The following is an 11,067-nucleotide window of genomic DNA, read 5'->3' on the forward strand; positions in this document are numbered from 1 at the left end:
GGAAAGAGGAACGAGGAGGATCCCATTGCTTAAGCAGTAGTGGTACTATTCACTGAGATGGGGAAGATAGGAGAAGTAGATTTAAGTGGAAAAAGCCCAAGATTTTTGTTTTAGATGTATTGTTTTGAGGTTATTACATAATATATCATAATTGAGTTTTTGCAGACTCTACTATGTAGCATTATTTTTGCATATGAAAAATACAGTCTTTTAGGTGGTCAGAAACCACAGCAAATCTGCTTAGAAGTTATTTGCTTGTTAAAATTTTGCCATTATATTAATCTTTCATCATCCATTCTTTTTCTTTTACATGCTCTCCACTGGCACCTGAAATTTTTTAGTTACAATTAAGATGCCTGTAAAATACCTCCACTAGCCGTCCTCTTTAAAGACAACATAATTATTTTGAATTTTGCGATACCATAAACTTGATTATTCAGACACTGATGGTTTGGTCATCTTATGATTGTCCTTGATCTTTGCCTTTATCAATACGTCCTGCCCTCTCTTGAGGTAATTTCATTGCTTTTTAGTGGAAGGGTGTGTAACTAAGATTGTTCAGTCTTGCTAACTGCTAACATTTTAGGGAAAGTTTTGTTGGAGAAAGTTGAAATACGTGGAAAAGGTTTGTATTATCTGTGAATTTCAGTCATCTGTTTTATCCTTGTCTCTCATTAATATGGATTGAATTTTAGAGTAGATGAGAGCAGATTTTTAAAATTTTCTGCATTCCTTAGGGCTTTTTAAATAGAAAAATCCTGTGTACTTATAAAAATTTAATCTTGAGGAAGTGAAAAAATAACTCTTTGGTAGACTAATAATATTTCAGTATATTCCACTATATTCTTTTTTTGATAATGGTGTCAGCATTCTTAATGAGTAATTTTTTTTATGAAGTATAATAAACTTTAAAATTATGTATTTAGATTTTTATCTTGGAACTTTGTTGTGAGTTTAGGTTGCAGAACACTAATGCAGTATAAATTAACATAATGCGACCTTTGTTTTTCCAGTAGTTGAAATATTCACGCTTTTTCTCTACTCTAACAAAATGGAAATTTCTACAGCTTAAATATTGTCAGAGAATGTAAGATTGAGCACATTATGTAGATACAGAGTGTTTTTGCTTGTTTTTGTAGCATATCTTGAGCAAATTATGTAGATATGGAGTTGTTTTGCTTGTTTTATAGCATATTCTTAGAATTATAGTTAATGTTAAGTCTTCACCACTTTAGCCAAGTAAATGATAGCATGTACTACTATTTAACATGCCTCTAAAGTTGCTATTTCAAAAATAAAGCACCACAGACAAATTTAGACAAATGCTGCTGTTTAAGATAAGACACTAAAGAGGTAATTTGGTTTTTGAATGTGATAAGTACATGTGTACAAGTGTAAACATATTTGTATTACAGCAGACTACCAGTTAGTCTCAGGTACATTGCTTTATGCAGTGATGAAGAATAGTAAAAATTGCTTCATGGAAACATCTCATGTGTAACAAAGTACAGAACATTCGAAATTGAGATGACCATAGTCAGAAAGTATACAATCTAAAATATTTCATCTTGAGTCACCTAAGAGAAGACCTGAATAGAAGAGTTACTTTTATGCTTTCCTTATTAAAAAGATATTGCCAAGGGTTAGGAAAACATTTGTAAGGCATATCCTTATTAAATATATCAGGTTGTATTCTAGATTCTTGATCTAGTCAGCTTAATTTCTTATCCTTTCTAGAACTGTATTTTTACATAATTTTACTTAAAAGTTTAGAATATTCTTGAAGATAGGGAATTTTTCAGGTATCTTCAGAAACAGAATCTAAACGTTTAGCCACAAGCATTGGAACTAAAAGGTTTCAGTTAATCTTTAATTCTACATTCAATTGAAAATGAGTATATGGGGGTTTTCTCTAGTGGTAATTTTATTGTCTGGCCAGTAATCCAATATGAAAAATGAATATTTAACTGAACTAAAACATATTTATTCTTTTAGAAAAGAGTACAGATCTGTAAGACATGACAGTTATAGGATTTTTTTTCTTAAAGCAGAATCCATTTAATAGAGAAATGCAGACATTTTTCCTTTAGTGGTGCAAAGTTCTGAATTCTGGGTTTGAAGAGCTGTTTGGTTTTATGTTACATATTTTATGCAATACATATACATTTTCTCTAATGTATTCTATGTAACAGATTCCTTGTTTTTAAACTTGGCCTTTTATTCCCCTGTTAAAGTTCTTAATGTGTAAACTTGCCCAGAGCAAAATATTTATTTGAAGATATTTATTACAATAAACAGGTATCCTTTGAAGGCTGAAATTTAAACATTAACTCTCTTTCAACTTTGTTGAGCTCAAATCTTTGGCTGCTTTATCTGCTATCTGAACTGCTACTTGAAACTTAGAGTTTCTGAGAAATCTTTGAAGTACATTTGGTGCCTGATATGTGAAGTTATTTGATCATGCTTTGCAATGCCTTGTTGAGAAGACAGGACATAGGGAAAGTTTTTAAAGTTAAAATTATATACACTGTACATGCCTTGAAGTGTTTTCTTTTAAATTGGTAGATTGTAAACCTCTTTATTTAAAAGTAGTGTTTCTTGACTTTTTAAAACTTGAATTAATACTACTTTACCCATCGCTACTTTGGATTTTAATTGCCACACAACAGACCTATTAAACCTATCCCTTATTATTACACTTTCCTCTTGTAATTATTGAATTTGTACAAATTCTATAAAATATGCTTAAGATGGTCTCTTCACATTAGATAGCAGCATCAAGGAAAAATAATTTATTAAATAGTACTTTAAAAATAAGCAAAAGTGGTCCTGTCAAATGCAGTTTATTTGATCTTGAGGGTGAATGGATTGTAAGGACTGGTGCACATATTAGAAATAAGCTGTTGGGCAAAATGTCGAAGAGCTATATTTTTAAATAATAGCTTTTTTTTTTTATAGCTATAAACAAGTTAAATGTTGGTAGTACCAGAGCATTGAAAATAAAACTTGTTTGTGATAAATTCCATCCTTCGTTCTCTATCCGAAAATGTAACTGAATGATAATAAAGTGCTATTCATCTGCAGGTGCATTGCTTCTGCTTAGTTAAAAGATGTTTGAAAGGACAGGAATTAGTAGCATGTTGTATTAGCCTTTTGTAGTGTATTTTGTCCTAAGCATCTTAATTTCCCTGTTTTGAATGCTAAGTAGCAAGGGTCTTGGTTTAGAACTAATACCCATCATGCATGTAAACGGTATGAAAGAGCTGCTTAGTAAGTTAACACAAAGTGTTCTTGTGTCAGTCCTTGTGGAAATAGATACAATACAAACATTACAGCTGAACTCACGGCAAACTCCATTAAGTAAAAACCTGGCCTCATTGTTCAGGAAAAAGTTTGAATAGAATGCAAGCTCATTTTGTTGAATGTAATGTCAGGCTTTTAGGGACTGTATTGAGGGATAAGGTTTTGTTAAGTTGAGACCAATTCATTAAGTTTTATTGCCTGGTGAGAAGCAGTAATACTTTATTGTAAGACTTCATCAAATATTCATGGTTAAAGAGAAGTAGTAAATGTATTCTATCAAGTGGTCTTTGGGGTTTTGAAAAGGATTATGAAGTCTGCTCAGCTGATAGTTTAACATTCATTGAGGTTATTTAACAAGGATAATTTTAATCTCTGAGTTTAATTTTGTTGTCTAGGCTTGCCTTTTTTTACTGTCACAAATCCAACTCTATAAAAATGGTGCCACATTATAGGATGAGTGGATAATATATCCATTCATATAATTTATGTATTTCCTAAGTGGGTATATTTTTTAAGTTATCTTAATTTTGAGTTTTGTGTATGAGGGAGTTATGACCTACTTGCTTATTGTGAGGTTGCCATTTGTTTGGTCAGACCCTAGCCTCACCTCACTACTGCTGGTGATCCTTTCATGTCTTGGATAATATACTCTCCTTGACACATGTAACATAATAAGCAGCTGTGTAAAATAATAAGCAGCCTTTTGTTTTGACCAGTTTAAATTGTCTTGAAGGGACATAGTCAGCATTTTCTACATGATGTTAGAAATTTCTGTAGGATTGCCCTCAATTCTTGTAGTTGATTTCAGGCTACCCACCTCCTCTTTTTTATTTGTGTTATACTTGTGTTCATCTGACATTTTTGTGGCAGCATCCTGCACACATGAAACTCATCCTTTCCCAGTTCACCGTATGTTTGCACCTTTAGTTTAACAGTGAATTGAACTTTTGTGATTTTTGTGGGTTTTGTCCATTTCAGAAAAACTAAGCATGTTCAACTAAGTCAAATTTATTAATTTTTGTGTGTCCTTTAATCTCCATTCCTTAGGCAGATGATGTTGAGGGCAAAATTAGACAAATCATTCCACCTGGATTTTGCACAAACACGAATGATTTTCTTTCCTTGCTGGAAAAAGAAGTTGATTTCAAGCCATTTGGAACCTTACTTCATACATACTCTGTTCTCAGTCCAACAGGAGGAGAAAACTTTACCTTTCAGATTTATAAGGTAAAGATAAATCTAAATATTCCCTGGGTGAAAGTACCTCATTTGCCTGGAACCTGTATCCTGTTTTGATGTTTTTTTCTGTGATTTATTGTAACTTCAGGAAACAAGTCTTTGTCAGCATTAAAAACAAAGATCTGTTTTGTATGTGTGTCTGTGTACACCTCTTAATCTGAGACTTCTAAACACTTTCCCACAGAATAGTTTTGTGTTCTACAGACTTTCACTTACCTCTGTGATGAGTTTCACCTGACTTTTCCTGGCTTTTTCCCTAGGCTGACATGACATGTAGAGGCTTTCGAGAATATCATGAAAGGCTTCAGACCTTTTTGATGTGGTTTATTGAAACTGCTAGCTTTATTGACGTGGATGATGAAAGATGGCACTACTTTCTAGTGTAAGTACAGTTCTAAAGCAACAGTAGACCTTATTACCTCCACAAAGCCAGCATTTTAATTGTGGCGGCCCAATTATTAGGACAGTATAATGATATTTTTCCCAGGAAAGAAAATCTATTGTTTATGAGGCTTGAGTTTTCCTTCATTATGCTTTGGGAGACCTTGAGAATAGAGTTGAATAAAATGCTGTTGTCCGTTAGGGCCCTGAATGTAGGCTTAAACAGTAAAACGAGCTTTGCCTGTGTTTTCTTTTACTTGCCACCTATTCATCTTTATAATAGGCAAGTGCACTGAAGTGATGTAAAGAGGTCTGATTTATCCAAGTTGCTGCACACCAATTAAGTGAATTGTATATTCAGAACATAGCAGGTGTACCCATTGGGCCCTCACAGAGTAGCTTGCTGACACTGAAAATTCAGTCAGAGAATGGAAAAGAAAATGGACACTGCATGGGAGCGCGACTGTAATTGACCTGCTTGGCTTTCTGTTTTATCTGCAGATTTGAGAAGTATAATAAGGACGGAGCTACACTCTTTGCGACCGTAGGCTACATGACAGTCTATAATTACTATGTGTACCCAGACAAAACCCGGCCACGTGTAAGGTAATTGGCAGTATAACACGTGCCTTGTCTTTTATTTCAGAAGAAGGAACTGCTGAAGTTTCCAATACTTTTTATAATAGTGTTGATTTGTTTTAAAAAAAATCACCATTATTCATTGGCTATGTACTGATTTATTTCATTGTTCCCTTTGAAACAGTGTGGAAGATTGAATGTTTACAGTTTTGAGTATCTCAATAATTTTTGGAATTCTTGAAGGTGGATTGAAAAAAAATCACACAAACTTTAAAGTGTTTATATTACTATAGTGACTTGCAATTTGTAAACCAGTCATGTTGTGATATTTTAATATAATTTCTTTACTATAGTCAGATGCTGATATTGACTCCATTTCAAGGTCAAGGCCATGGTGCTCAACTTCTTGAAACAGTTCATAGATACTACATTGCATCTCCTTCTGTTCTTGATATTACAGGTATGTAAATTTTGATTTGTTGTTGAAAGAGCCTTTCTAAAAAATCTTTACTAATTTTGGTTTTGTCAGAAATAACTATTTTATTTTAAATAGCAGCAGTCTCCTGAGGTCTTTTTGGAACTGTTTAAAAATGGCTTAAGGTTACATTTTAAATCATAAGCCTTTGTGGGATTGGATTGCATCTCTGAGTATGAAGTGCTCATTAATTGAACAAATTGAGGATAATGAATTGAATATATAATGGGAAATCTTAGGCATATATATGTTGCAAGTGTGGTGTGACTTATTTGTTCAGTTTATTTGGCAGACAGTTTATAAAGTTGATGAATCTTTTCATCTAACTTTACTGCTACTGTTAAATGATTTGGAAACTTGGGAGATACAGAAGTAATTACTAAAGTTAGTTTATATCAAAAGTTATAAATTGTTTAAGTGACACCTTCACTAGCTTAGTGACTTGCAAAATTATAGAAACATAATACAAACAATAACACTTTTTAGCTAAGCTCAAAATTGTTTAGCTTCTGTTTACTTATAGAACCTGGACTTGGTAATACATTAAGGGACTTTTTTGGTGATTTTAATCTAGAGACTTAAGAGTTCACATAAGTAGTCTTTGTCTTCTCTAGTGGGTAATGTGCCAGCAGGGGTTGTTTCTGTGAAGCCTCTTAACCACTTTCTTCTGTCTACTCCAACCAATAAAGTCCTTGATACTTAGCACCAATTAGCAGATAAAGAATTTTATTTCTTAAATCTCAGTGAAGAGTCATCAATAATGGTAGCCTTTATTCATTGCAAACTGAAGTCTCTAAAGAGAAAATGCTAAACATGCTAAAGGACTTGTGAATTTGAAAAGTGGATATTGGCCTTTATTTTCAGTGTTAACATTTCTTAGCATTATAAATTACTAAATATGCCTTATCAGCTGTTATAAGATATTTCTCCTCAATTTCCATACCCAGTCCTTTAAAAAAAGAAAAGTACAGAATTTTCTACTCTTTGGTTGTTTTAGTTGCCTATAGCTCCATTATTTGGTATATTTTTGAAACTTTTTGGATGTTTATCAGGCTCTGAATTTCCCTTTGCAATCCAGGATATTCTTTATATTGAGATGGCCTTTTGCTTACTTGACATATAGCCAGATATAGTAAAAATTAAAACTTAACCATCAATGGCCTATGTTACAGGATAGATAGGTGTTTGTGGTGTAATTGCCACCCATTTTGTTTTTTAGCACTTTTTTTTTTTGGCCGCGCCTCTCGGGTTGCAGGATCTTAGTTCCCCAATCAGGGATCGAACCTGTGAGAGAGCCGAGTCCTAACCACTGGATTGCCAGGGAATTCCCTTTTTAAGCACTTAAAGTAAAATACTGGAAAACAGTTCTTTATATCATGTGCCATCTTCCTTTTGAGGATGTTGGTATTCATAAGATATACAGCGTTTGAATACATATCGGTTGTATGACCTTACATATAGAATCGGTGATTTGTTTCTTCCAGAATTATGAAGAGAGTTGCATTTGGCAATAGAAATTGATCTTAGGCTAGAATATATCTCACTATTATTAATCTATTAGTTGTATATTAAGAGCTAATTATATCTGTCCTTTAAATGTTCCTTGTAGTACTGGAATATGTTACATGGCTTTTAGAGTGTTGTCTATAAATTTTTTATAATGTGAAGTTTTTTTTTTAATGATAGAAGAGCATTTATGTTGGTAGATGATGTATTTAACTTGGGAAAAAACTCGTTTTGATCCCATGTATCACTATAGATTTACATCCAAGCAAATTTCATCTTTTAAATGCGTCACTCATCTGTGAAGGATGTCACAGATTAATGGGTGTTACCATTTTAGGTTCATTTTCAGGCTGACACCTTTAGTTAAAGTGCTGAAAGACTGAGTGGTGACTTGGCCTCTTATATTAAGCTGCAAACAAAATATTGTTAGTCTATAATGGCTTGCTTATTTAAAGCTAAGTGGAAATTTTTTTTGCACAGTTTTTTAATATATGTGAAAATTTCAGATAAGAATGTGGCGTGAGATTTTTTAGCTTTTTCTCAACTGTAATTCTTTTACCTTTGACGTGTTTTTTCCTAAAATTCTGGGGGTATATAAGTTACTTAAGTTACTTAAGCTTTCACTCATACGAAATTTTATTTTAAACTGATATTAGCAGCACAGTTCTTTTTTCTAAACCAGTTCAAGAAGAGGTGGACTTGGAAAAACTGATATTGAATAAGCATGTGCCTCACTATTAGCACTTAAAAACATTTTTTTAAGAGATGCTTGCTTAAGAGTTTGTCGCTTAGTAGAGATTTAATTAAAGCAGCTTTATTGAGGTATGATATACATAGCATTAAATTCATGCATTTTAAGTGTACAGTTCAGTATTCTTAGTATACTTGCCTAGTTTTACAACCTGTTTTAGAATATTTCTGTCACTGTAAAAAGATTCCCTCCTGTCCATTTGCAGTCAGTCCCCATCCCCAGTCTCTTGTATTGAGGTTTGTGATCCATTTTGAGGTAATTTTTGTGCATTATTTGAGGAAAGTTTCTAAATTAATCTTCTTTACATATGGCCATCCAGTTTTCCCAGCAGTTTGTTTAAAAGGCTATCCTTTCCCTTATTGAATTGCCTTCGTATGTTTGTTGAAAATCAGTTGCCCATAAATGTAAAGATTTATTTCTGGACTCTTTAATCATCTATGTCTATCCTTCTACCAGTACCATACCGTCTTGATTTTTTTTTTTTTTTTGAAGAAACAGAGGATGTTTATTCAGAATGCCATCTTGATTTTTTATTGTAGCTTTATATATGAGTTTTTTTCGTGTGTGTATGTTTTGCCTTAATGATAATGTCAAGTTTGACCTGTTAAATATGTAAGTTGAATTTGTGGAGCATGTTCAGCCTGGTTGCTGTAGAATAAACAGATGTTTCTTCAAATGATTGATGAGTAGGGTTAGAAATGGGTACTGGCCCTGGCCAGGTGGGTGGGAATTGAGCAGAGAGGAGAGGCCTCAGTCAGAGGGGCCTGGCCTGGGACGAGCCATGACCCTCAGGGACCCAGAGGCACAGGCTCCCAGATAGTCCCTCTCTGAGTGAGCACCCAGACGACACAGACTAGGGCTGGTTGTCGCAAACTCGCAGCTGACCCTGGTACAGCCACCCCGGAGGTGCAATCTATGTGACCAGTGGAAACTCTTCTTACTCCACCTCTCAGACACACAACGCCCCTCCCAAAAAGGTTCCAGATTCTAAAAGCAGCAAAAACATTCAAATGGTTCCAGAAGAAATAGAGTCTTCATTTTTTGTCTCAAAGATAGCAGCTGTTCCCTCACTGAAGCACAGTCCTCCTTTTCCCCCAAATGATTTTACATGTAAGATAATGAAGAGGAAGCCCCATGCAGTGAGGTGCTCCTAGCTGTGAGGGGCTACTACAGTGGTGCCAGGGTATAGGGCGGGCAAGACAGGGCAGAGGTCCTGGCAGTGGGACCCAGTTGCCTGGTGTTTCTTCCTACAAGCCATGCTTACTTGTTCAGGGTGAGCGACTGCATTCATTTCCTGACAGAGTTGCATTATCATTTGTTTTCCTTTCCTCTTTCTTCCTAGCAACCTCCTGCCCCTCTTGCTTTCTGCTCTTTCTGAATGATTGATCACCAGCCAGGCAAGGTGGCCTTGGACTGCTCCGTTTCCCCTGCTGAATACATTTTCATGTAATGCTCTTCTGCTTTTTCTTCTCAATGTCATCTTCTTCTCTCCTTGAAAGCTCCTTTGGCCTATCTAGATCTAGTTGCATGATCTGTCTGATTGTCTGTGCCACCTGGTTGGGGTTCTTGATGTTAATGAGCCCTCCTGCACCTTTGCTGGTGGTCAGCTTCATCCTCACTGTCTTCTGAGGCTAGAGATTTCTTCTTTCTGGAGTCACCTGCAGCCCCATCTCTACCCTCTTTCCTTGGTCCTCTTCTTCCCTGGTCGCCTGCTTTTCAGCTTGGAGCTCTTTGTCGGTCTCGTTGGGACTCAAACACTGCCTAGCCCAGCCTTTGTGGTCTCCCTTTTGCCCTCTGGGCATCCTGGCTCCAGTGGCAGCAGAGCCTCGACCTTTATATTGAGTTTTGAAATTGGGAGGTGAAAGTCCTCTGTGTTCTTTTTCAAAATTGTTTTGTGATACAGGATCCCTTGTATTTTCATAAACATTTCTATTTGTTTTCTACTTCATTGATCTCCACTTTAATTTTCATTATCCTTATTGCTTTGAGTTTAATTTGTTCTTTTTCTAGTGAAGATTGAAACTTAGGTTATTGATTTGATGTCCTCCTTTTCTAATATAGACATTTAAATAATACTTAAATATATATTTATATATAAATACAAGTACTGCTTTTACTGATCACATAAATTTTCATAAATTGTGCTTTCATTTCATTCAGTTCAAAATATCTTCTAATTTCCGTTGTGATTTCATTTTGACCCATGGGTTGTTTGGAAACATGTTGTTTAACTTCCAAATATTGTGGATTCCCATATTTCCTTCTGTTGTTGATATCTAATTTAATTCCATTATTGTCAGAGAACATGCTTTGTATGACTTCAGTTATTTTTCATGTATTGAGTTTTGTTTTATGGCCTACATAGGGGCCACAGACTTTTTCTTTAAAGGACTAGGTTGTAAATATTTTATGCTTTGCAAGTCACATAAATTCTCTTTTGCAGTCTTACTGGTTTTTTGTTTTTTTGTGTTTTTTACAACCATTTAGAAACCAGTCTTAGTTTACATGTCATACAAAAGCAGGCCATGGATGAGATTTGACCACTGCGCCATAGTTTATAGACCCTTTGCCCAACATATAGTCTATATCCTGGTGAACGTTGCACGTGTACTTGAAAAGAGTGTGTATTCTGCTCTTGTTGGGTGGAATGTTATATAAATATCAGTTCAAGTTGTTTGATAGAGCTGTTCAAGCTGTTCTGTCCATTATTGAGAGGATAGTGTTGACATTTCCAACTATTTTTGTTATATTGTCTGTTTCTCCCTTTAATTCTGTTAGCTTTTATTTCATGTATTTTGGGGTTTTCTCTTTTTTTTTTTTTTTTTTTTTTTTT

General features: G+C 34.6%; 1 protein-coding gene and 1 pseudogene across 2 annotated transcripts in view; one reads left to right on the forward strand and one right to left on the reverse strand.

Moving 5' to 3' along the window:
- The window catches only part of HAT1 (histone acetyltransferase 1), a 49,484-nt gene that overhangs the window by 23,280 nt on the left and 15,137 nt on the right, over nt 1-11,067 (forward strand). For both annotated transcript variants that reach the window (XM_007458835.1, XM_007458836.1), the window contains exons 5-8: nt 4,351-4,530; nt 4,803-4,924; nt 5,425-5,529; nt 5,856-5,962. In XM_007458835.1, the coding sequence (XP_007458897.1) occupies nt 4,351-4,530; nt 4,803-4,924; nt 5,425-5,529; nt 5,856-5,962 (514 nt within the window). The remainder of the gene's footprint in view (nt 1-4,350; nt 4,531-4,802; nt 4,925-5,424; nt 5,530-5,855; nt 5,963-11,067) is intronic.
- Nucleotides 9,495-10,036, reverse strand: LOC103076562 (28 kDa heat- and acid-stable phosphoprotein pseudogene; annotated as a pseudogene).

The sequence above is a fragment of the Lipotes vexillifer genome, unplaced genomic scaffold (assembly GCF_000442215.2).
Source record: "Lipotes vexillifer unplaced genomic scaffold, Lipotes_vexillifer_v1.1 scaffold1306, whole genome shotgun sequence".
Lineage (NCBI taxonomy): Eukaryota > Metazoa > Chordata > Mammalia > Artiodactyla > Lipotidae > Lipotes > Lipotes vexillifer.